This window comes from Anolis carolinensis, chromosome 6 (assembly GCF_035594765.1).
Source record: "Anolis carolinensis isolate JA03-04 chromosome 6, rAnoCar3.1.pri, whole genome shotgun sequence".
Taxonomy (NCBI): domain Eukaryota; kingdom Metazoa; phylum Chordata; class Lepidosauria; order Squamata; family Dactyloidae; genus Anolis; species Anolis carolinensis.
In genome coordinates this window covers 49,403,825-49,431,511 of record NC_085846.1, presented here as the reverse complement: position 1 = coordinate 49,431,511, position 27,687 = coordinate 49,403,825, and the positions used below count along the sequence as shown (strand labels likewise).

Here is a 27,687-nt window from a genome sequence, read left to right as displayed (position 1 = left end):
TGCAGCAAGGGAAATGCAACACAGAATAGGTAAAGGGGCAGTACAGGAATATCTGGCTAATCTAAATGAATTCCAGTCTCCAAGGACAGATAAACAACATCTGAGGGTATTAAAAGAACTGTCAGAAGTAAAATAAGAACCAATGGCCTTTTTTTAGAATTCCTATAGAAAAGGAGACATTCCACCAGTCTGGAAGAAGGCAAATGTTGTCTCCATCTTCAAAAAGGGGGAAAAAGAGGACCCAAACAATTACCTCTCAGGCAGCCTGACATCAATACCAGGGAGGATTCTGGAGCAGTGCTTAGAGAGGAATGCCATACTCATGGAAATTAACATGGGTTTCTCAAAAACAAATCATAAGAGATAGGCCTTATCTCTTTTTTTATAGAGTTGCAAGCTTGGTAGAGGAAGAAAATGCTGTGGATGCAGCATATCTTGATTTCAATAAGGCTTTTGATAAGGTTCCCCATAACATTCTCAAAAAGAAACTAATAAAATATGAAGTGAACAATGTTACCGTTAGATGGACTAGGAATTGGTTGACTGAACCCAAGAGGTGCTTACTAATAGCTCCTCTTCATCCTTGAGAGAAATGACCAACAGGGTGCCACAGGGGACTGTCCTGGGCACAGTCTATTCAACAGCTTTATCAACAGAATATAAGCCATGCTTATCTAATTTGTAGAGAACACCAAACTGGGATAGATAGCTAATACTCCAAAATATAGGATCAGAATTCAAAATGACCTTCACAGATTAAAGAGTTGGGTCAAACCTAACAAAATGAATCCCAACAGAGAGAAATTGACAGAATACACGTAGGCAATAAAAATGAAATGTACAGATATAGGATGGGTGACACCTGGCTTGAAAACAGTACATGTGAAAGAGATTGAAGCACCTTAGTAGACCAGAGCTTGAACATGAATCAACAGTGTGATGTGGCAGGTAAAAAAGCCAATGCCATTCTAGGCTACTTAAAAGTACAGTGTCTAAATCGAGGGTAGTCCTAGTCCCACTCTATTCTACTATTCTACTTTGGACAGACCTCACCTGGAATACTACGTCCAGTTCTGGGCACAATTCAAAAAGGGCATTGATAATCTGGAACATGTCCAGAGAAGGGCAACCAAAATAATCAAAGGTCTGGAAGCCAGGCCTTGTGAGAAGCAGCTTAAGGAGATGGATATGTTTAGCTTAAGAAGACCAAGAGGACATTATAGCCATGTGTAAATATTTGAAAGACTGTCACAGTGAGGAAGGGGCAAGCATGTTCTCAGCTGCTCCTGAGACTGGTATATAGAACAAATTTCAGGTAAGAAGATTCCACCTAAACATCAGTCAGAGCTTCCAACCAATCTCCTTCTTTGGAGATTTTTACAGAAAAGCTGGATGGCCATCAGTTGGGGGTGTGTTGATTGTGTGTTCCTCCATAGCAGGGGGTTAGATTAGATAGCCCTTGTGGTCTCTTCCAACTCTATGATTTCTATGTTTCTATGATTTTATGTTTGCTTACCTCCTTGCATATGTCTTGATTGTTCTTCAAATCCAGGCTGAGCATGCGCCGATGACTGATCTACACTGTCCTAGAAAAACCAAAAACAAAAAGTAAGAGGAAATCCTTGTTTATAACCAATAGGAATAACCCTTGCCTATTAAAGGCTGCTTCATAATGAGCCTTCACATCCCTCAAAGGTAAACTAAGAAAAATTAGTTCTATTTTACATTTAAGAAAAGAAAGCCAATAACATTCAGAAGTTAAAAAGTAAAAGCAATTTGCTTTCCTTCAAGTGGTTGTCTGTGAACCTACATGTATGAGATTCTCTGCACCTATGCAAACCATCTTCAGAAACCTTTACTGCAACTTTTTGTCAGATGACTTCCTGTTTCTATAGCACACACTCACGTTCTGTCCACTAGCAAGTCAAGAGGGGGGAGGCAGATGGGTTGTGTGAATTCACATATGACCACTCAAAGACGCAGTTACAAACAAGCAACCTGATTTCTTCTTCATGGTGGTTTGTGATTCACACACTGTATATGGGAGACAGGCAAGCTAAATGGAGGATGACTATGTTCACAACAACTGAAGCATGGACAAGCCGAAGTAGAAGTATCTCTGGCACAAAAATCAAGTTGTAGTGCTTTACAGAGGTGAGATGCTTGACAGATAACTAGCCAAGAATGCAGATAAAGTGCAGGCAGCTCTTGTGGAATGGGGGTCTGATAAGGTAATGAGATGGTCGAATCCACTTATTTGGAAATGTTCTGGGAGGAATCTTGACAATCTTACTAACAAGTCCCATGGAAGACATAAGAGTCAAAAAGATTCTCTGTTGTCTGGTCAACATAAAGGGCAAAGGCATGCCTGACATCCGCAACAGTGCTCCCCAACCTTTGGTCCTTCAGGTGTTTGGGTCTTCAGCTTTCACAATTCCCAGCCAGCTTGGCAAACTGTCAGGAATTCTGGGAGCTGAAGTCCAAAACACCTGGAGGACTAAAGGATGGGAACTCCTGAATCTAGCATGTGTTAAGCCCTGCCATTCAGGAGGAAAGTGACATCTAGAAGTAGAATCTTTGTGGAATTGGAGAAATAGTGAATCTACCCACAAAACAGAGTTGATTGTCACAAGGAACACAGTCTTTCCCAGGAGGAGGCATGTTGCATGGGGCCAGGAGTTCAAAAGAACATCTAATCAACTTGCAGAATACCAAGCATACATCCCAAATTCAGAGCGATGGGAATTAAAGAAGGAAAGTTTTTTGTGAAATCTTTGAAGAAAAGTTTGACCAAAAGGAGAACAAACCAAGAAAAAAAAGAAGTAAAAAAAAGACAAGAGAGCTGCCATGTAGACCTATATCAAAAATATTGACACACTGAAAAGTTAAGAAGATCAGAAATCGAAGAGCACAGTTAATGGAAACTCAGTGTCAGTCTACATGAATGATGTGGAGAAAAGAGAGGAAAGACTTCTATTAAGAGCAGCTGATGTTCCTAGTTGATGTTCTATGCATAGAAAGGATGGCTAATGCCTCCAGGGGATAGCCACTAAGCCACAAGGTAAGGATTCAAAGATCCAGATGTCAAATTTGAACTTCAACTTAGATGAGGAGATCCTGAGCTGAGAGCTTGGGAAAGAGATGATGGTGCAGGTGCAGGATCATGTCAAACCATGGTTGACGAGGCCACCAATATGTAATTAGAATACAGTCTGTATCATCATTCTTAAATTTACGAGGACCTTGATTATTATTAAGAAAGTAAGGAAGGGGTTAGGGCCGCTGGTGGCACAGTGTGTTAAAGTGCTGAGCTGCTGAACTTGCAGACCAAAAGGTCCCAGGTTCAAATCCCGGGAGCAGAATGAGCGCCCACTGTTAGCCCCAGCTCCTGCCAACCTAGCAGTTCAAAAACATGCCAAATGTGAGTAGATAAACAGGTATCGCTCCAGCAGGAAGGTAACGGCGCTCCATGCAGTCATGCCGGCCACATGACCTTGGAGGTGTCTACGGACAACGCCGGCTCTTTGGCTTAGAAATGGAGATGAGCACCAACCCCCAGAGTCAGTCACGACTGGACTTAACGTCAGGGGAAAACCTTTACCTTTAAGGAAGGAGTAGAGTGCGGAACTGATTCAGCAGAAAAGAAATCACCAAGCATACCCATCCAGTGAGGATTGTCTGCACTGACAAAAAGGCCCATATTCAGATGGTCCCCAATTATTCAATACCACAAGGCTTTATTTGTAAATTATTTTCATTGGAATATTTATAAATATTTTAATGCATGATAACTCAATAGCACACATTTCCCTTGCATTTATTTAAATTGGCTTGCAGGACTTAATGGTTATAATAAAAGACCCAACAGAAAACAGACAGAATTTACTATATACATTAGAAGAATTTGGAAAAAAAATTAGCAGGTTTTACAAAAAATCAAAATTCTTACCAAAAAAATTAACAGGAGAAGAAAAAGCTAAACGAAATATCAGAACTACAAATTGAAAAAAGTAAAATACTTAGGAATAACACTCTCAAATAAGAGTATTTCAGAATAATTATGAAAAGACATGGAAAGAAATAAAATCAGATTTGCAAAGACAGACCACATTAAAGTTGTCACTACTGGGAAGAATATCTGCTATCAAAATGAATATACTACCAAAAATGCTATTTCTTTTTCAGAACATTCCAATTATAATAACTGAAGAACTTTTTAAACAATGAAAAAAGGGATATGGCAAGGAAAGAGGCCTAGAATCAAAACCTAGATTTTTCAGGATGAAAAGCAAAAGGGATGATTGGGTGCTACGAGACCTGAAAGCATGCATGAAAAGATTGCCTAACCATAAGAAATGGGTGACTGTTAAAAATTAGAAGGTCATGATTTACGTTTTGGATGGCATGCCTATATACAGTATCAAAAAGCAAAAGTACGTGCAGATTTAAATCACCATTTTATAATACGTGCCATACTAAGGATTTGAAACAAAGACAAAATTACACTATGCCCAAAAACCCCATTATCAATTTCAACAGAATAAGCTTTTTACAAGTTAGATAAGAAGAAAGGAGAACACTGGATTACAAACAGAGATTTAATAATACATTTAAATACATATTTAAAATTCAAGAAGGATGCAAGACTTCACCTACAGTGGTACAGATACAAGCAATTGAAAGAAAGATTTGCACTAGACAATAAAAATATGGGATTTGAAAGAGACCAATTAGAATTTGAAAAGGAACTGAGTACTACTGAAGAATACCTTATTGGAAAAATATATAAGGTATTACTGAAGATGGAATTGGAAGCAGAACTGATAAAGGACAGTATGATTAAATGGGCACAAAATGTCAAGCACAACACAGAACAAAATAAAAGGGGGAAATGTGGACTATTGGCGAGAATTTTTTTATAAAATGATGAACAGGTGGTACCTGACCCCAGCAAAACTACTAAAATGTATAAGGGAAGAAACAAGTGCTGGAAATGTAAAAAACAGGAAGGAACTTTCTTCAACATGTGGTAGACCTGTAAAAAAACAAGAGGATTCTGGGGTAAGATACAAAAAAAAACTACAGTAAATTTTTCAAAGACACAATTGGAGCCCGAATTATTTTTATTGGGAACGTCAAATAATCAAACAAAATCACTAAACTACAAAGTACTGCATTACATGATCATAGCAGCAAGGATATTATATAAAGGCAGATCTCCCAACAATAGAAGAACAGATGGTAAAAGTCTTCAAAATAGCAGAAACTGACAAATTGACAATGATTTTTTGAACAAAGAAAAAACACAAAAAATCTTTATCAAGAACTGGGAACCATATCTAAACTTTGTACTAAAAAAGAAAGAAAGAAGGAAAGGTTTTTATAGAAGGCTTCATAATTTAACCTGTTAGAATATGGCTCCTACCATGTTCTACTGAAATAAAAGAAATTTAAAGGCGATGGATGGCTTTTTTATTTCAGTACCATAGTAAAGATAAAGGTTTTCCCTGACATTACATCTAGCCATGTTCGACTCTGGGCGTTGGTACTCATCTCCATTTCTAAGCCGAAGAGCCAGCATTCTCCAAAGACACCTCCAAGGTCATGTGGCTTGCATGACTGCATGGAGCACCGTTGCCTTCCTGCCAAAGCGGTATCTATGGATCTATTCACATTTGCATGTTTTTGAACTGCTAAGTTGGCAGAAGCTGGGGCTAACAGTGGGAGCTCACCCCACTCCCCAGAATTGAACCGGCAACCTTTCAGTCAGCAGGTTGAGCAGCTCAGCGATTTAACCCGCTGAGCCACCATGCGTGTAGGGAATTTATAAATAATAACAATCAGACCAGAAGGAAGAATAGAAAAGCAATGTAATAGGAAGGATGAACAGAATTATATATAAATGTCTCCAATCCAAAGGGTAGGAAGTTACTAAATTGGGCGGGGTGGAAAGAGGGAGAGTATAACCAAATACGAATATTGTATAGATGTTAGGAAGTGTTGTACTGGTTCACACATATATACATGCATATAGATTTGCTTCACTGTTTTTATGAACATGTACGTGGAAAATAAAAATATATATTAATCTTCAGTCTTAAATAAAGCATCTATTTCTGTTTTACTAACTATTCTAAAGCCTTTGACTGTGTGGATCATAATAAATTGTGGCAAGTTCTTGGTGGTATGGGGCTTGTCTGTCTCCTGAGGAATCTGTATAATGACCAAGTAATAACAGTAAGAACAGACCACCGAACAACAGACTGGTTCAAGATTGGGAAAGGAGTACAGCAGGGCTGTATACTTTCACCCTACCTATTCAACTTGTATGCAGAACATATCATGCGACGTGCGGGGCTTGATGAATCCACGGCTGGAGTTAAAATCGCTGGAAGAAACATTAACAACCTCAGATATGCAGATAATGCCACTTTGATGGCTGAAAGCAAGGAGGAGCGGAGGAGCCTTATAACCAAGGTGAAAGAAGAAAGTGCAAAAGCTAGGTTGCAGTTAACATCAAAAACACCAAGATTATGGCAACCAGAGTGACTGATAACTGGCAAACAGAGGGAGAAACGTGGAGGCAACAAAGATCCACATAGTTAAAGCAATGGTATTCCCCGTAGTAACCTATGGATGCAAGAGCTGGACCATAAGGAAGGCTGAGCGAAGAAAGATAGACGCATTTGAACTGTGGTGTTGGAGGAAAATTCTGAGAGTGCCTTGGACCGCAAGAAGATCAAACCAGTCCATCCTCTAGGAAATCATGCCCAACTGCTCACTGAAGGGAAGGATATTAGAGGCAAAGATGAATTACTTTGGCCACATAATGAGAAGCCATGAAAGCTTAGAGAAAATAATGATGCTGGGGAAAATGGAAGGAAAAAAGAAGAGGGGCCTGTCAAGGGCAAGATGGATGGATAGTATCCTTGAAGGGACTGGCTTGACTTTGAAGGAGCTGGAGGTGGCGACGGCTGACAGGGAGCTCTGGCGTGGGCTGGTTCATGAGGTCACGAAGAGTCGGAAGCAACTGAACGAATAAACAACAAAATTAATCTTAAATTGACATAGGGAAGAGGAAATAAAGTACTGTAAAATAAGCGTTAGCATGCCTAATGGCCCAACTTCAAAACGTTTTTTTTTAAAAAAAGAAAAAACCTCTACATCCTTTTTGTTAGCATTATTTATTTTTGTGTTGTCGAAGGCTCTCATGGCCGGGATCACAGGGTTGTTGTATGTATTCCAGGCTGTATGGCCATGTTCCAGAAGTATTCTCTCCTGACGTTTCTGCTAGTTTGATTTACAACTAAAATAAAGCCTCTGAAGAGTCAATAATAAGCACTTTTTGAATCTTAATACCAGGATACAAGTCTATTGAGAAAGCACTAAATATCACCTGGAGTTCTCCTGCTTTCCTTTCTAAGCAAGTATGTTCCCTTTAACAAGAAAAATCTCAGTGTTAACATCTGAGCAGGAAAGGGGGAGAGGTGGAAGTAACCAAATCAAGATTTGGGCAATATTAGTGGGTTGATATAGAGAAAAGCCCAAGCTCCCTCTTAAATAAACAGGATGATTCCTTGTACTGGAATAATCGTCACTGGTTCAATCACTAGAAGTTGTACATAACAATCTTCATTTCCTCCTTAACTGAATAAAGAGTTGAAGTGACTGTGTTTGATTATTGCTGTGACTCCCGATTGCATAAGGATAGGAATGCATACACAGAAAGTCATCCCCTTTTTCTGAGAAGTTCTGGAACTTCAATCTGAACTTCCAGGAACACAAGATAAGCACTGCCAATTTTCAGTGCTAGCTTTATTTGTTTATTTATTTACTTTCAAACAAAAGCATGTCAGAATTTTGGGGAGATCTGCTGAAAACAGCAAAGCAAAGAAGACTTTTTAATCCCACAAAATGAAAGATAATTTCAAAGGGAAAGAAATGTGAAAATGAATAAATTTAAGGAGCTTGATCAGCAGGCAGAGCTATTAAGAACAAACAGCACATACTACACAAAGAACGGTTCACAAGGACACTGTTCAAATACTTACTTAGAACTAGGATTCAACTTCAGCTTTTAATGGGCAAATAAGCTTTTATCCAAAGCAATCTATCTTTTCCAACAAATCATTGTTGGCACTTTTAACCACTTAAATTTGAGAGTGATATCCAAGGGGGAACTTTGTCCTATTAAGTGTACAACAGAGTGAGCAACTAAAGTTGAGCCGAGAAAGGGATAATATATTTCTTCAAATACAGTAGAGTCTCACTTATCCAACATAAACGGGCCGGCAGAACGTTGGATAGGTGAATATGTTGGATAATAAGAAGGGATTCAGGAAAAGCTGATTAAACATCAAATTAGGTAATCATTATAAAAATTAAGCACCAAAACATCATGTTATACAACAAATTTGACAGAAAAAGTAGTTCCATGTGCAGTAATGCTATGTAGTAATTACTGTATTTACGAACTATCACCAAAATATCATGATGTATTGAAAACACTGACTACAAAAAAGCGTTGGATAATCCAGAACGTTGGAAAAACTAGTGTTGGATAAGTGAGACTCTACTGTAGTAAAGTTCCAGTCTTGTGAGAGGTTAAATCCTGCACAAAAATTCAGAATGAGCTCAGTCCAATCTTTGCATGTCTACATTGTATACATATAACTGAACACAACAGGACTTATTCCCAAGTCGACATACACAGGACTAGTCAAAAGTGAGGCAGAATGCAGAAATCCTGGCTTGACTATGAAGATAGCCTAACCTTTATGGGGCCAATTGGTAGAAGTTGCTTTACATTTTTTGTAGTACCATATATACTCGAGTATAAGCTGACCTAAATATAAGCTGAGGCACCTAATTTTACCACAAAAAACTGGGATAACTTATTGACCTGAGTATAAGTCGAGGGTGGGAAATGAAATAGCTACTGGTAAATTTCAAAATAAAAATAGATACCAATAAAATCACATTAATCGAAGCATCAGTAGGTTAAATAATTTATATATATGGATACAGATATTCAGATACATGGATCTATATGTATATAGGATTTCCAAAGACCTGCAAACATATAAGGGGACAATTCATATATAAAATTAATGTAGATAGATAGATAGATAGATAGATAGATAGATAGATAGATGTACATAGCGATTGCAAATGCGTGCAGGGGTTTAATGCCTATATATCTGTAGGAGAGTTTAACAAATATTTCAGGGGAAAATGCTTTCATAAGATTAATGAATTTTTTCTTCTTCTTCCTGACTTGCAAGGGCGTCTTTCCCTTTTCAAAACATTCTATTGACTAAGAGCGCGAGAGACGTTGCAAAAGAAAACACACTGATAAGGGAGGGTAAGAGAGAAATATATCATATATTGCAAGCAATAGCCTACAGGCTCCTTTGTCGGCCTTGACCTTGACCCCATTATAAGCCGACGGAGGCTTTTTCAGCTCAAAAAAAGGCCTGAAAAACTCGGCTTATCTTTGAGTATATATGGTAAGTGCTAAAAATATTCATCCAAGTATGTCAACTACACATCTTTCCCAAAAACAAACATTATGGTTCCAAAGTGTTTGTTTGTAGGCAAACTAAACATATTCAGTATTAGGCAAACTTTATCATATGGCTATCAACTAAGATCTTTCAAAGTTTATGAGTCAAAATATCAGATTTCAAAGAAAAACTCCTGTGGGTTTTCGATTTCCAACAAAGATAATACTTTGCATTGGACTATAATGTGGGACTATAATTTGGCACATTTTAGCTACACAACACCGAATTGTTTTTCAAGATCTAACAATGCAGACTCCTTGAGAAATCCATTGTTCTCTGCCTAAAGATGTATCTACACTGTAGAATTAATGCAGTTTAACACCACTTTTAACTACTATTGCTCAATGCTAGGGATTATGGTAATTGTAGATTGATTAGATTCCAGCACGACTTGGCAGAACAGACTAAAGGCTTTGCAAAACTACAACTCCCACATACTTCCCTAGCATTAAGCAGTTAAAGCAGTGTCAAACTACATTAATTCTACAGTACAGATGCACCCTAAGAAAGAAGTTGTTAGCTTTGCAGGAGAAGGAAATCAGAATGTGAAGAAAGTGGAAATGGAGGGAGGGAAAGAAAATGAGAAAGGTATGAGGGGAAGGGAGGAAGGAAGGAAGGAAGGAAGGAAGGAAGGAAGGAAGGAAGGAAGGAAGGAAGGGAGGGAGGGAGGGAGGGAGGGAGGGAGGGAGGGAGGGAGGGGAAAAAAAGGGAAAGGGGACAAAAGATGTGAGAGAAGGAAGAAAAAGGAAGCAGAGAAAGAAAAGCAGAGAACAGAAAGAAAGAAAAGGGGGAAGTGTATGAGGAAAAGCAAGGAAAGAATGAAAAAATGAAAGAAAAGAGAGGGACATGGCATGTGAGGGAAAGGGAGGAAGAAGAGAAAGAGCCACAAAGAAAATGCAAAGCAGGGCAACAGTAACACGGTAATAATTAAAAAAAAGAAAAGACACCTTTTGCAATCAGAAACATTTCCCTGAGTTGTCGAAGGTTTTCATGACTGGGATTACAGAGTTGTTGTATGTTTTCCGGGCTGTATGACCATGTTCCAGAAGTATTTTCTCCTGACGTTTCGCCCACAGCTATGGCAGGCATCCTCAGAGGTTGAGGATGCCTGCCTCTGAGGATGTCTGTCATAGATATGGGCGAAACGTCAGGAGAGAATACTTCTGGAACATGGCCATACAGCCCGGAAAACATACAACAACCCAATGTTTCCCTGGTTTTTGTATTCTGCAAGGGAAACTTCCAACACAATGATTTCACATTTGCAAATAAATAGAAGAAAGTTTGAAAGCAATATGGAAATGCCTAATTAAAAGTGGAATGTCCTATAAGTGCCTGGAAGGAGGTTTGAAATTATGCACTTTCAATAATTTTGGTAAAAGGAAGTAAACAGTGCAAAACAGTAGCTTTGGCTTTGCAGCCAGAGCTCCACTTGTTCTGATGACCAGAAGTAAGATGACTAGCACTATGGCCACAGCGAAGTGAAGCAGTTAACATGATGCCAACCAACATGTCCAAAATGACACATCTCAGTCACCAAACATAAAGCTTAAGTGCTTTTGTACATTTACCAACACAGCTGAAAACACTTTGAATACTGCTTCAAAGTACTTTCTGCTGCGTGAAAATGGGAGTACTGTACCACATTTTATGAAAAGCACTGCTTACAGATGAGTTGCATACTGGTTTGGAATGGATGTAGGATAACATTATGTAGTGGTAACCAAGTCAATTCTTGATTGAAGGGGTGCGGCTTGCATGAGCCTCATGTGATAACATCCTCAGAAGATGGGGATTCATATTTGGCCACCAGTTTAACACCTACATTAAATTACTGGGACCCCTTTTATACTGGTCCTATATCCCAGGATCTGATCCCAGAATATCTTCTAATCCCAGATTATATGGCATTGGAGACTCATATAATCCAGTTTAAATCAAGTAAGAGAGAGGTCATCCAGAGTTATCCCTGTGATCCCAGTCATCCAGATCAGCACCATCAGTATGCAGATAACATGCAACTCCAGGAAAGTTGTTTCTTTACTGAATCAGTGTCTGCTATCAGTTATAGACTAGGTGAGGGGATAACAAATTGAAACTTAATCCAGACAAGACAGAGGTGTTCGTGGTCAGTTAGATCAGGGGACAGAGATTCATCCTGTGCTGAATGGAGTTGCACTGCCCCCGAAATCTCATGTGTGCAACTTGGGTGTCCTCCTGAATTCAGATCTGAGCCTAGATGCCCAGGTTACATCTATGACTAGGAGTGAATTTGCACAATTAAAACTAGTGCATCAGTTGTACATGTTCCTTAAGACAAAAGATCTGGCTATGCCTTGACTACATCTCATTGAGAAGTCAAATCTGACATATGAATTGATTATATCCCATTGAGACTACTATAATGTGCTCTATGTGGGGCTTCCCTTCGAAACTGTCTATAGGATCCAAAGTACTCTCTCCAGCCTGTTCACTCTAGCTGGTTACAGTGATCACCTGAATCCACTCAGCTCCTACTTCTATTGAAACAGTTGCATTGGTGACCATTGCATTTCCGGACAGAATTTAAAATGCTAGTCTTGGTTTTTAAAAACCCAAACAGCTTGGATGCAAATTCTATGAAAGACCATATCACCTTATATATCCCAGGCCAAAGCTTCTTAAACTGACTCCATTTGGAGTCCCCTAACTAAATGCAGGTGGTGTGAAAAAATTGTATAGCTTCTTGCCATCTAAAGGATTTTTCAGATGTTTAGCAACAAAATGCAGCAAATGTTTCAGCTGTACTTCATAAAAAAAGAAAAGAAAAATCAGCCTGTCTTAATTTATAATCCTTGCAATGCTGGTTTTGCTTGATGGTTATCTTTTTGATGTCGGAAATATTTCCCTTCAAACTATGATTCCAAAAAAAAACTAAGTTTGGTTCACAGACCATAGTCTACTTTTTTATCATGTCATAGTATGTCTGCACCCCACACCACTGGAGAAATTATATTGTTTAGCTGGCATTGCACCACCTGACATCCGCCAGGAAGTAGCAGCCAACAATGAAAGAACCAAGGCATTGACATCTCCAGACCATCCCCTGTTTGGGTATCAGCCAGCACACCAATGCCTTAAATCAATAAATAGTTTTCTAAGATCTACAGAGATACTCGCAGGAACACCTCAGCAAGCGAGAGTATAAAAGTGGCAGGCTAAAACCCGGAACCTCATTCAGTAGCTGACACCGGAAGAGAGATTCCCTCCTGGGCACACAGAAGATTGGGCGATTTGGAAGGTGCTGAACAGACTGAACTCTGGCACCACGAGATGCAGAGACACCCTTAAGAAATGGGGCTACGAAGTGGAGTCCATGACATGCGAGTGTGGAGAAGAGCAAACCACAGACCACCTATTACAATGTAGTCTGAACCCTGCCACATGCACAATGGAGGACCTCAAAGGACATTTAGTATAATGCCAAGTTGATGTTGTTGTGTTTTTTTAATTTTGTGTTTTCAAATACATTACAGCTTGTACCCTCGGCTTGCTTCTGATATGATAAATAAATAAATGTCAGAAGCGAACTGAGACTACAGTGTTCCCTCACTACTTCGCGGTTCGCTTTTTGCAGATTCGCTGTTTCACGTTTTTTCAATAAACTCTAAAAGAATATTATAAATCACAAAAAATTACAATTTACAGCAGGGGTCCCCAAACTTTTTAAACAGGGGGCCAGTTCACAGTCCCTCAGACCGTTGGAGAGCCGGACTATAGTGGAAAATACAAAAACTATAAACAAATTCCTATGCACACTGCACATCTCTCATTTTGAAGTTAAAAAAAACCAAATGGGAACAAATACAACCTAAATATTAATCATAATCATAATAAAAATAAAAAAGAGAGTTGGAAGAGACCCCTTGGGCCATTTAGGCCAACCCCCTTCTACCTTTGTGCACCAAAAGGACAAGCAAAGCACCCCTGACAGATGGCCACCCAGCCTCAATGTTAATAATAATAATAATAATAATAATACATCACACAGTCCCAAACACTTGGGAAGTGTTCAGCTTGTGATTTTGTGATATGAAATCCAGCATATATATCTCGTTTGCTGTGTTATACTGTGTCTTTGTGTCAATATAATAATAATAATAATAATAATAATAATAATAATAATAATAATAATAAAGAGGGTTGGAAGAGATCTCTTGGGCCATTTAGTCCAACCCCCTTCTGCCTTTGTGCACCAAAAGCACTTGCAAAGCATCCCATAATAATTAATTATTAATTAAATAATAATTAAAATATCATTATAAACAAGCAAAGCTTTGGAAGGCATGCACCAGGTGAGGGAGGAGGTTGGAAAGGTGTGCGCTTTTCACTCCTCCTTCGTGTTGCATGCACCTTCCTTGGTGGAGGAGGAGGGAGCTGCCGCCGCCACAGGGGCCAGATAAATGGCTTCGATGGGCCGCATGTGGCCCCCGGGCCTTAGTTTGGGGACCCCTGATTTACAGCCTAAGGAAGGGAGGAAGGAGAAGCTTAAGGGAGAGAAAAGGAGCCCAAGCAGCAATGGGAGGAGAAGGAGGCGATTTATCAACACACAATTGGTTGATAAAGACTTCAAATAGTGTATAACTTCTAAAATAATGTATAAATATATAGCATCTCTACTTCACAGATTTTCACTTATTACGGGTGAATAAGTGAGGGGACACTGTATACTGCAAGTTGCTTCTGGTGTGAGAGAATCAGCCGTCTACAGAGACATTGCCCAAGGGACACCCAGATGTCTTACCATCCTGTGGGAGGGTTCTCTCTTCCCACACGGGAAGCTGGGGCCGACAGACGAGAGCTCATCCTATCTTGCAGATTCGAACTGCAGACCTTCAGGTCTTCAGTTCAGCTAGCACAACGGTTTAACCCATTGCACCACTGCGGCTCCTACCATATTCCACTGAAATAAAAGAAATTTACAGGCAGATGGCTGACTTTTTTATTTCAGTACTATAGTAAAGATTTTTCCTTGACATTAAGTCTAGTCATTTCCTACTCTGGGGGTTGGTGCTCATCTCCATTTCTAAGTCAAAGCACCGGCATTATTCATAGACACCTCCAAGGTCATGTGGCCTGGATGACTGCATGGAGCAGTCCCTATTGATCTACTCACATTTGCATGTTTTCGAATTGCTAGGTTGGCAGAAGCTGAGGCTAACAGCGGGAGCTCACCCCACTCCCTGGATTCGAATCACCGACCTTTTGATCAACAAGTTCAGTAGCTCAGCGGTTCAATCCGCTGCGCCATCAGGGGCTGCATTTCAGTATCATATTCTACTGAAATAAAAAAGTCAGCCATCTGCCTTTAAAAGTTCCAGAAGAAATTGACTGCAGACTGTGTAGGGAAGGAAGGGTTAATACCACATCTTTGGGGAGTTTTGTGTGTGTGTGTGTGGGGGGGGGGGGGGGGAATGGACATTGACTGAATGCATATATATGAACAGACCATGATAGGAACAAGAGGGAGGTGTCCCCAAGTTATGAACATGTTATGTTATTGAATTTGTTTGTAAGTCAGAACAGGTGCTTTTTAAAGTGTATCACCAGCCATATATATTTACACACACACACACACACAAACACACACATATACATATATTAACTTAGGATTACATAGGGAAGGGTTAACACCCCTGTGGTGTTTGTTTTCATAGAATCATAGAATAGTAGAGTTGGAAGAGACCTCAAGGGCCATCTAGTCCAACCCCCCGCTAAGAAGCAGGAAATCGCATTCAAAGCACCCCCGACAGATGGCCATCCAGCCTCTGCTTAAAAGCCTCCAAAGAAGGAGCCTCCACCACGGCCCGGGGGAGAGAGTTCCACTGCCGAACAGCCCTCACAGTGAGGAAGTTCTTCCTGATGTTCAGGTGGAATCTCCTTTCCTGTAGTTTGAAGCCATTGTTCCGTGTCCTAGTCTGCAGGGCAGCAGAAAATAAGCTTGCTCCCTCCTCCCTATGACTTCCCCTCACATATTTGTACATGGCTATCATGTCTCCTCTCAGCCTTCTCTTCTGCAGGCTAAACATGCCCAGCTCTTTAAGCCTCTCCTCATAGGGCTTGTTCTCCAGACCCTTAATCATTTTAGTTGCCCTCCTCTGGACGCTTTCCAGCTTGTCAGCATCTCCCTTCATCTGCGGTGCCCAAAACTGGACACAGTATTCCAGGTGTGGTCTGACCAAGGCAGAATAGAGGGGGAGCATGACTTCCCTGGATCTAGACGTTATTCCCCTATTGATGCAGGCCAAAATCCCATTGGCTTTTTTAGCTGCCGCATCACATTGTAGGCTCATGTTTAACTTGTTGTCCACGAGGACTCCAAGATCTTTTTCGCACACACTGCTGTCAAGCCAGGCGTCCCCCATTCTGTATCTTTGATTTCCATTTTTTCTGCCGAAGTGAAGTATCTTGCATTTGTCCCTGTTGAACTTCATTTTGTTAGTTTCGGCCCATCTCTCTAGTCTGTCAAGATCGTTTTGAATTCTGCTCCTGTCTTCTGGAGTGTTAGCTATCCCTCCGAGTTTGGTGTCATCTGCAAACTTGATGATCGTGCCTTCTAACCCTTCGTCTAAGTCGTTAATAAAGATGTTGAACAGAACCGGGCCCAGGACGGAGCCCTGCGGCACTCCACTTGTCACTTCTTTCCATGATGAAGACGACGCATTGGTGAGCACCCTTTGGGTTCGTTCGCTTAGCCAATTACAGATCCACCTAACCGTAGTTTTGTCTAGCCCACATTTTACTAGTTTGTTTGCCAGAAGGTCGTGGGGGACTTTGTCGAAGGCCTTACTGAAATCTAGATATGCTACATCCACGGCATTCCCTGTATCGACCCAACTCGTAACTCTATCGAAAAAAGAGATCAGATTAGTCTGGCATGACTTGTTTTTGGTAAATCCGTGTTGACTATTAGCAATGACCGCATTTGTTTCTAAGTGTTTGCAGACCACTTCCTTAATGATCTTTTCCAGAATCTTGCCTGGTATTGATGTGAGGCTGACCGGACGGTAATTGTTTGGGTCGTTCTTTTTTCCCTTCTTGAAGATAGGGACCACATTCGCCCTCCTCCAATCTGCTGGGACTTCTCCTGTTCTCCAAGAACTCTCGAAGATGATTGCCAGTGGTTCTGAAATAACTTCCGCTAGTTCCTTCAATACTCTTGGATGTAGCTGATCTGGCCCTGGGGACTTGAATTCGTTTAGAGTGGCCAGGTGTTCCTGGACAACTTGTTTCCCTATTTGGGGTTGGATTTCCCCCAATCCTTCGTCCATTCCATGTTGCTGAGGTTGAAGATGGCTTTCTTTTTGTGAGAAGACCGAGGCAAAGAAGGCATTAAGCAGTTCTGCCTTTTCCCTATCCCCTGTCACCATCACCCCATCTACTCCTTGCAGTGGCCCTATCGCCTCCTTTTTCTTCCTTTTTCTACCAACATAAGCAAAAAAACCTTTTTTGTTGTTTTTTATGTCCCTGGCAAGCCTGAGCTCATTTTGCGCTTTAGCCTTGCGAACCTTTTCCCTACAGGAGTTGGCTATACGTTTGAATTCTTCTTTGGTGATTTCTCCCCTTTTCCACTTCTTGTGCATGTCACTTTTGAGCTTTAGCTCAGTTAGAAGTTCTTTGGACATCCATTCTGGCTTCTTTGCACTTGTCTTATTTTTCTTCTTTGTTGGCACTGTTTGCATTTGCGCCTTGAGTATTTCACTTCATTTTTGCTGTCTGTGCCCTTTTCAGAAGATTTCACCTCACTTTCTGTCCCTGTGATAACTGGATTTTGAAAAATTTGGCTTGTTGTGGAAACAAGGATTGGTGAGAAAGCTTCAGTTGGAGGCACCTTTTCCCCATGATAACTCTTCCAGAATTGAATTTCCTTCCCAGGGGTAAATTTCTCTTGCTTCCTGTTGTCTTACCTTCGTTTTTAATTATGAGTAGTTTGTAAATCAGGTATTTGTAACTTGGGGACTGCCTGTAATTGTTTCAGCAGCATTTTTTGAATATTGTAAGCCACCTTGAATCCTATTCTAAGAGAAAAATGGGATATAAATCCAAAAAATTAAAAAGGATGGCACGGAAAGCCATTTAGAGGTTCAGGAGATTTAAAATAGTTTCCTTTTTACATGAACAAATCAATGTTTTTTCAATGCCAAAAGCAACCTAGAAGCCAAACAGGTGATACTGGAATGAATATAGAAAGTAAAAGGGTCTTTCTATAAACCCTTTATGTAAGCACACTAACATCAAATAATATGAAATAATCTTTGGGATCCTACATTTTAACAACTCAGGACCCTGTCTCTGAGGTGATCAGACTGAATCCAATATCATCCTTCCTTCACAAGTTAAGAACCTTGTCCTTAAGAGTGAAATTATATTCAGAATATTACATACTATCTTCTTGCAAACACCTCTCAGCAGAACTCAACTTTTAATAATATAAAATATAATTTCAGTAGTTCTTTTTGGCTCGTACCCTGAAACAAACCCGAAAAGCAGAATCCTTATTTGCATTTGTCAATAAGTCAAACCATAAACACCTCTAGCTGGTTATATCATGTATGTGGAATCTCTAGTCACTGAGATAGTAAGGTTAAACGGTAAAACTAGGTGGGTTGTCGAAGGCTTTCATGGCCGGGATCACAGGGTTGTTGTATGTCTTTTGGGCTGTGTGGCCATGTTCCAGAAGTATTCTCTCCTGACGTTTCGCCCACATCTGCAAATAAACAAGTGAGTAACTCTAGCCCTGAGCCCCTTATTGGATGAGAAGGGCAGGATACAAGTACTATAATAAATAGTCTAATTCACTAGTAGGATTCAAACCCTGGTGTCCTGGAGTCCTAATCAAGGACTCAGACCATTATATTGCCCTGGTTTGCTTAGAGCTACTTAATAATGCCTAGCAAAGATGGGATTTATACATTTATAAATCAGACTTAAGTCACTTTATTAGGTATTAGGTACCCATATATATTCTCATCTAATGTGCTATCTAATCTAATGTGCCCCTCAATTTTCAAAACCCTGAATCCAAAAGAAGTATTTGCTGGCAAATGTAATGTGCATCAGCAAAAAATGTACTCTTCATAATTTGGTCAAAAAGGTGCCTATTTCAGTGACTGCATACTTATAATTCCTTTTTAAAAACAAAAGTGTTAGAACACCAAAATTTCCAACAATGGAAAAGAAAACCTTGGAGTGCATCTATGCTGTAGAATGAACCAACTTTAACCACCCTAGCTCAATACTGTGGGGACATAGGGGCTATAGTTTGGGATCATGGGGGCTGCCAAAGAATGCTGATGCCTCACCAAACTACAAATCGCAGCATCACATAGCAGTGAACCATGGAAATTAAATTAGAGATGACCTCCTTCAAATACGAGTTCCAGGTATTCCTGAAGTAGCTTTATCTTTTGATTTGGCTCAGCGTTGAGATTACCATATTACATGAATTTAATGGGCACTCTAATTTTGGTGAAGTAATTTAGTCAAAAAAGGAGAACATTAGATGCAAGTAGCTACAGTGAAAAATAGTTAATTGATCAAACAGCAAAAACAGTTATGAATTTGACTTTCCATCTACTGAATGTTCACATTAACCACGTGTCAAACTTTGTGCATTGACTAATAGAAACTGAGTATTCTGGTACATGAATAAATGTTACTACATAACAATAACTAAATTTCAAATGTTTTAAATACATATTTAAGTTATAACTTACTATCAGGTAAGGATGGTGCAAAAAGGAGTCTGGACAGCCAGCTAAAGCCATTTGTGATTCACAGTTTCTTCAAAATTACATCCACTGCTTCAAGCCACCTGTAGTGTAAAAATAAGACTGTGAGGAAAAGGATATACTGGAAGCATTTCAACAAATAGTTAGCACAGCAAACAATTTGAAAATGGAAGAGAGGTGGGAGAGAGCATGAGAGAATATGACATTTAAATAGACCTGCCTTGAGGGATACTGAGAGGTGCACCAAGACAGCATGAACCAGGGTTCTACACAGCAAAGTATAAGTAAGGGAAGGAACCATCATGGGGTACACATCAAGGTGACAGTGGGAGTAGAGTTTTCAGTGAAAGCAATGATACACAAAAAGCAAGAGTGCACTGTAAGCAGAGGTGAGGAAAGAGTAGAAGAAATTGAACAAAAACAAATGAAGGGCACAACATAAGGGTGTTAGGTGAGGGGACGGGTACTAAAAAGGGAAGGGGAACTGAAGTGGGGAAGGAATGGGAAAGGAGAACAAGGACCTTATCACATTAGGAAATGCTGTTTCTGAGAACGATTTCAAACGGGTCCCATCACATGACATTTGCCCCATCCCATCAGTAATCCATCTAAGAAATCCACCTAAATCCATCTACAAAATGTTACAGAAACAGTACTTTAACACGGAATTCTAATCATGTTTTTTGAAATACTACGGATTTTTCCATTGCTGTTTCTGCATGTGATTAGAAAATTACTATGGATCCTGTCAGCAACCATATGACTTCCCATTTGGATGGCGTGTCCAGGGAGGGGGAAGAATTGGCGTGGGTCACATTAGAAGAACAGCAACAGTGGCCAGTCAGTAGCCACAATGGTCTTTTCAGAGATGGGGAACAGTGCAATCCATCATGCCAATACTGCTCCTTCAGCCAGCCACCTCATTACCTTACTCTGAAGAAAGGAGGAGCTGGGAAAAGGCAAGTATTAATGGGAGTTAAAAGCTTCTCACGATACATGCTTGTTATGCATGTTTGGATTTTGGGGGAAAGGACCCAAAAATTATAAAGAAAATACATACTCCTCCTCCCCCCTAGACTAATTCCAGTTATACTATGAACACTTGAAATGTCTATTCACATATACTTCCTACTAAGTTAAAGGTATACTATCTATCTCTACAACGTAAATTATCAGAGAAACAAAACAGCTACTACTACAAGAGTTAAGGTGTTGCAAAGTACAAAGATGGTGTTGAGAAACATATTTGCCACACTGGATTGGCACCTTTCCTTACACTAAGTAATACCTTTTAAGACTTTCAAGGAGCTATATTAGTCTTTAGCAGCCAAACACCAGGATCTCACATCAACCCTTATCTATGTTTTAAAGAATTTTTGTGGGATAGGCTTTAGTGAAATCTCTTGCAAGCCCCTTTTCTGTGTATCTAAATGTATTAACTTTTATGTGCATTTTTGTTCCCTTGGAACTGTTCACTGGCCTTTATAAACCCTATATATCTATAAATTTCTATACCTATGGATGTTTCTCCTGAAATCTTTGCAAACCATTAATCTTATAAAAGCATCCTGGTGATGTTTGAGGGAGGATAGACCATGGATGATGGGATTTACAGTACCTTCACTCATTTCCTGAGACCACTGCAACGGCCAGGAATGACAAATTTGAACCAAACTTGTCAGACATATCCCATATGGCACACTTTACATGCTGCAGCACTTTGGGGATGGATGGGCCAAGGATTATGGGATTTGCAGCACTTTCAAACACTTCGTCTCCCACAAAGCACTCTTATTCTATCCAATTAGGCATTATGATCAAACTTGCCATGCATACCCCACATGACCCACTTTACGTCCTCCTGCTGCTTGGGGACAACCGACCAAGGATAATGGATACTTTCACTCACTTACCAAGGATACTTTCACTCACTTACTGAGACCACAGCAACCCACACCAATGACTGATAAAAACCAAACTTGGCACACATGCCCCCTTTGATCAACTATACATCCTGGTGCGGTTTGGGGGTGACAGACCAAGGGTGATGAAGCTTGCAGTACCTTCACTCACTTCCTGAGACCACTATGACCCCCACCAATGACTGATCAAGACCAAACTTGGCAGATAGGGCCTCCATGACCTACTCTACATTCTGGTGCTGTTTTGAAGGGGATGGGCCATGGACGATGGGACTTACATATAGGAGTTGTAGTTCACCCACACCCACTAAACCCAGCTGACATTGGATCTAGACTACATTTGGAACACAGGGAAGCAATGCCTTTCTCAAATAGCCCGGGCAACGCCGGGTCCCCAAGCTAGTCTATATTTCTCTACAGTAGAGTCTCGCTTATCCAACGTAAACGGGCCGGCAGAACATTGGATAAGCGAATATGTTGGATAATAAGGAGAGATTAAGGAAAAGCCTATTAAACATTAAATTAGGTTATGATTTTACAAATTAAGCACCAAAACATCATGTTATACAACAAATTTGACAGAAAAAGTAGTTCAATACACAGTAATGCTATGTAGTAATTACTGTATTTACTAATTTAGCACCAAAATATCATGATGTATTGAAAACATTGACTACAAAAATGTGTTGGATAATCCAGAATGTTGGATAAGTGAGACTCTACTGTATATAATAAAAGTCAGGGTTTGTATGAGACGGTGAGGCAGACAGCTTTCTGATTGGTTGCCATTTCCGCAGACAACTGCAATCACCAGGAATGACGGACCTGGCCCAAACTTGGCACACATAACCCCTAAGATTGGCGGAGGACACACCAAGGATGATGGGACTTGCAGTATCTTCACTCACTTCCCAACACCACTACAACTCCCAGGAATAACAGAATTGAACCAAACTTGGCACACATAGCTCATATGACACAGTTTACAAGCTGCTGCAGTTTGGGGTAAGACAGACCAAGGATTATGGGATTTGCAGTACCTTCACCTGATTCACTTCCCACAGACCATTACGACCCCCACAAATGACACATCTGGGCAAAACCTGGAACACAGATACAATGTGGCCCACTTTACACCCTGGTGTGGTGTGGGGAAAAATGTAACATGAATGATGGGACTTCCAGTACCTTCATTAGCTTCCTGAGACTGCTGCGAACCACACCAATGACTGATCAAGACCAAACATGGCAAGCAGAGCACCCATGACCCACTCTAAACCCTGGTGAAGTTTGGAGGACAATGGTCCATGGACGATGGAAATTGCAATACCTTCACCCACTTCCTTAGAACATTGCAACCCCCACTGATGCATGATCAAGACCAAACTTGGCACATAGAAGCCCCATGTCCTACTCTACACCTGGGTGCTTTTTGGAGGGGGATGGACCATGGACGATGAGACTTGCAATACCTTCACTAGCTCCCTGAGAGCACTGAGACTCTTAGTAACAACAAATCAGTACCAAACTTGGGACACAGAGGCCCCATTACCCACTCTACATCCGACTGTGGCTTGGAAGAGTTTGGACCATGGATGATTGGGACTTGCACTATCTTCACTCACTTCCTGAGACCACTGCAACCCCCACCAATGTCTGATCAAGACCAAACTTGACACATACAGTCCCCATGACCTACTTTACATCCTGGCAGTGTTTAGAGGGGGATGGACCATGGACCATGGGACTTGCATGTGGGAGTTGTAGTTCCCTGTACCAACTGAACCCAGCTGACACTGGATCTAGACTACACTTGGAACACAGGCAAACAATGACTTTCTCAAATGATCCGGGCACCGCGGCTCCCGGCTCCCAGAGACCACTGCAGTGGAACTGAACGAAGCTTGGCACACAGAACCCCCATGACCCCCTTTACGTCCTGGTAGAGATTGGGGGAAGACATCCCTAGGATGATGGGACTTACAGTACCTTCACTCACTTCTTGAGACTACTGCAATTGACACAAATGACAGAAATGGACCGAACTTGGCACACATATCCTAAATGACACACTTTACATGCTACAGCATTTTGGGAAACAATGGACCAAGGATTATGGGATTTGCAGTACTTGTAAACACTTTGTCTCTAACACATTACTATTACTCTAACTAATCAGGACCAAACTTGGCATGCATACCCCCATGACCACTTTGCATCCTGGTGCCATTTGGGGGAGGACATACCAAGGATAATGGGACTGTTTTAACGTAGTAAGATGTGTTCCACACTGGGCATGAATATTCTGGCCCTGGAATTCAACCCAAAATCTCATTTTTTGTAGCAGATTTCCTATGAAGCTGGTGAGGTGGTAGTCCCTTGAAATATTTTTTCTCAGGAGAAGGTGATGATTTGCAGTGTCCTAAGCTGCTGACAGGTTTATGAAAGTTAATTAAGCTAAATCTAATTAATTAAGTTAACTAGGAAAGATTACAATAACTGACTAAAATAGATTGCTTAAACATAAAGTAGCAATAGGACTAATTAATAAATTAAAAGTAAAAGTAAATTTTGTGCAGAAGGCTAGTATCAAACTGGGGACCATCAGATCTTCAGAAAAACGCCCTCCCACTAAACTACTCCAGTGCACATAGTAAACAGAAGAACCCAAAGAAAACAACTGTAACTCTCAACAACCCTAGCTGGTATAGCCAGCTCTGATGAAATTAAATTTATGTCACTCCTCAGACAAAAACCCCAGCTTACATTTTTGTTAAACCCACCATAAAAGGAAAAAGACTGGAAGAAAGAGAAAAACTAGCAAACAACATTTCAGCTTGGGTTGCATGACTTGCTTCTCATTACATTTTCTTGTTGTACACAGCCTGCTAGAAACTGGATTTTGAGAGTTGCTGTCCAACATCTGAAGGTGAAGAGTTGCCCACTTCTTTGCTTTGAAATGCTGAACTTCATGACTAGTTAACAAAAGCTACTCATACCAAGCTCAGCAAAACTGCTACAGGAAGAAGGTATTTCCAATTTTTATTTGGCCTTCACCTCACCCCCACAATTTCCTTTTCAGCAGGTGCTTTTATTCTTTTTCAATTTCCAATTATAGTTAAGATATCAGACCCAAAATAGCCTCACAAAATAAAGAAGTATGCCCTTAACTCATGGCCCCATCAATTTACTGATCCATACTGTCTAATCAACTACTGCTTTAGCCAATTAATCTGCTGATTATATCATGCAAACCTATTTAAGTCCAAGGACTTTAAGCTACTAAACCAAAACTATACACAAGATGCTTTCACAAAGGAAGAGGCAAAGCCAACAGACATGTATCTATAGGGTCCAAAGTCTGTTTTTTAACAGAAATGCCTCCAATAAATTATTTCTCTTGCATAAATATTCAAGGCTCCAAAGAAGTCAAAGCAAATTTGTTTCGAATTTCTGCTTAGCAGCAAGATTGGCAACTGTAGATTCTTGAAATTGCTTAAATGTGACAAACTTCTACATGCCAGCTTTCATTCTGATTAAGTGGCTGTATAAAAAGTAGTGTTGCCTCAGAAAAATCCTGCAAATCTCTTGGGAAGACAGGCGGACAAATGTCAGCGTGCTTGAGGAAGCAAAGACCACCAGCATTGAAGCGATGCTCCTACGCCATCAACTCCGCTGGACTGGCCACGTTGTCCGAATGCCCAATCACCGTCTCCCAAAGCAGCTACTCTACTCCAAACTCAAGAATGGGAAACGTAATGTTGGTGGGCAGGAAAACAGATTTTAAGATGGGCTTAAAGCCAACCTTAAAAACTGTGGCATAGATACTGAGAATTGGGAAGCCCTGGCCCTTGAGCACTCTAATTGGAGGACAGATTTGACCAGCAGTGCTGCGGAGTTTGAAGAGGCACGAATGGAGGGCTTAAGGGAGAAACATGCCAAGAGGAAAGAGAGTCAAGCCAACCCTGACCGAGACCACCTTCCACCTGGAAACCGATGTCCTCACTGTGGGAGAACATGCAGATCAAGAATAGGTCTCTTCAGCCATCTACAGATCCATCCCCAAGATAGCGAAGATGAAGGACCATCATCCTCGAACTACGAGGGATCGCCTAAGTAAATAAGTAAGTAAGTAAAAAAGCAGTATTAGGACTCCTGCTCTGGGTTCTCAGATCAAGGCAATGGTGGGTCAAAGCAGCCATAGTGAACACACCCTCCTCTGAAAGTCAAACAAAAAAGCAAGGCCAAGTGTCATATGTTGTTATTTTTATTCGGTTTTATGATATTGTTTTATGTATCTCAGTGTGTTATTTTAATTATGTTGATCGGGCTTATCCCCATGTAAGCCAGCCCGAGTCCCTTCGGGAAGATGGAGGTGGGGTACAATTATTATTATTATTTTATTATGACACAGCAAACAAGATAGACATGCTGGATTTCGTATCACAAAATCACAAGTCGAACACTTCCCCAGTGTCTAGGACTGTGTGATGTATTTTCGGATGATGTGTGCAGATCCCAGCAGGGTGGCCTTTTGCAGTTGGCAGATCGTAATTTTGTCAATGTCTATTGTTTCCAAATGCCGGCTGAGATCTTTTGGCACGGCACCCAGTGTGCCCATCACCACCGGGACCACCTGCACTGGTTTCTGCCAGAGTCTTTGAAGTTCAATCTTGAGGTCCTGATAGCGGCTGAGTTTTTCTTGTTGTTTTTCGTCAATGCGACTGTCACCTGGGATGACGACATCAATGATCCAAACCTTTTTCTTTTCCACAACTGTGAATTATTATGTTTGTTGTTGTTGATGATGTTGTTGTTATTATATAAGGTTGCGTTTTTAAGTCCCCAAAAATGTGTTTGGGCCCTTGGTATACATTGAGATTTGGTTCCAGGACCTCTTGTGAATACCAAAATGTGTGAATGCTCAAGTCCCATTTATATACAGTGGCATAGTAAAATTGTGTCTTGTATATAAAACAATATCAAGGTTTGTTTGGATTCTTTTATATTTCCAAGTTGCAAATGATTGAATCTAATGATAGAGTCTCGTGCATTTGTATGGAATCGCTACCCGTTTCTATTTATCCTATTTGCATGGCTCCGTTTTTGTCCGCTGCTTCTGAAAATTGGGTGTCTATACGAATGAGCTTTTCTGCCCAAGGTCCAAGCATTGAGCGCTCAGTGCTTGACTGTAGGCCCTGTGAGCCGGGCCTAAGAGTGTTGAGTGCTCGGCTGCCTGCCGGACCTACCAGCATTGAGCACTCAGCGAACAGGGCCTACAGCCGAGAACTTGATTCTCATAGGCCCTGCCTGCTAGGCTTACGAGCATTGAGCACTCGGTGCTCAACTGTAGACCCTGCAAGCCAGGCCTATGAGCATCGAGCCAAAAATCAGCTGACCAAACAGCTACCGTTCCTTTTTTTCATTTTGCTGCTCTTTCCGTTCCGGAGGGGGTCGTACCATTCCGTGACATCCGAATAGCCGGAACGGTACAAAAAAACAGAAGAAACAGATGAAATGGTATTTGGGCCCAACTCTAATGGACATAGAGAGCCAAGTGTATTAAATTTGAGGATTTTTTCCCATTTTTGGAAAAACACTTTTTCAAATAATTGGGAATAGAATGAATGAGGGGCATTTAGGGAGCTGGGTATGTTTAGCTTGGAGAAAAGAAGACTGAGAGGGGAAACAATAGCCATGTTTAAATATTCAAAAGGATGTCACATTGAGGAGGGAGAAAACTTGTTTTCTGCTGCTTTAGACTAGGACACAACCAATGGATTCAAACTATAGGAAACGAGATGCCACCCAAACATTAGGAAGAATGTCCTGATTGTAAGAGTTGTTGAGAGTACAATATTTTGTCTTGGAACACAGTAGAATCTTCTTTTTCAGATGTTTTTAAATAAAGCTTGGATGGCAATCTGTCAGGAGTGTTTCAATTGTGTATTCCTGTGTAACAGGGGGTTGGACTGACCTTTGTTCTCTCTTCCTTCTCTATAATTTTTGATTCTATAAATACAATAGAATACAAATTGATCAAGTAGAACAATATTAATGAAATTCGAGTAACAAATAAATGTATGTACACTGTTATTCAGGCATGACCTTCATTTTTTCTAAATGTAAATCAGGAATGAACAACATTTGCAGTCTCTACAATGACAGATCATGAAAGGTGTAGTCCAACAATATCGTGTAGTCCACAAGGGAATGTAGCCCCTAAGCAATGCAAGCAAACTGCGCTACTACGGTAAATTGTCAAACAAACAACATATTTAAAAGTATTAAAATAATAATTATCTATCTAAATATATAAAAGTCAAAGGATGTATGTGTGTTTGGTTCATAGGTTTGTACCACAAAGGTACAAAAAGTATTTTATATAACCCAATGTCCACACCCAGAGTGGACCAGGCTGTGGCGCAG

General features: G+C 40.5%; 1 protein-coding gene across 5 annotated transcripts in view; it reads right to left on the bottom strand.

The window, feature by feature from the left end:
• Positions 1-27,687, bottom strand: part of grb10 (growth factor receptor bound protein 10) — a 119,853-nt gene that overhangs the window by 69,663 nt on the left and 22,503 nt on the right. For 3 of the 5 annotated variants that reach the window (XM_062957534.1, XM_008112941.3, XM_008112942.3), the window contains exons 2-3: positions 19,322-19,419; positions 1,517-1,586 (exon numbers count right to left, since the gene is read on the bottom strand). In XM_062957534.1, coding sequence (XP_062813604.1) covers positions 1,517-1,586; positions 19,322-19,372 — 121 coding nt within the window. In that variant the 5' untranslated portion in view covers positions 19,373-19,419. Of the gene's footprint in view, positions 1-1,516; positions 1,587-19,321; positions 19,420-27,687 lie in introns of those variants that run through there. The other 2 variants (XM_008112943.2, XM_062957533.1) reach the window with 2 other exon arrangements.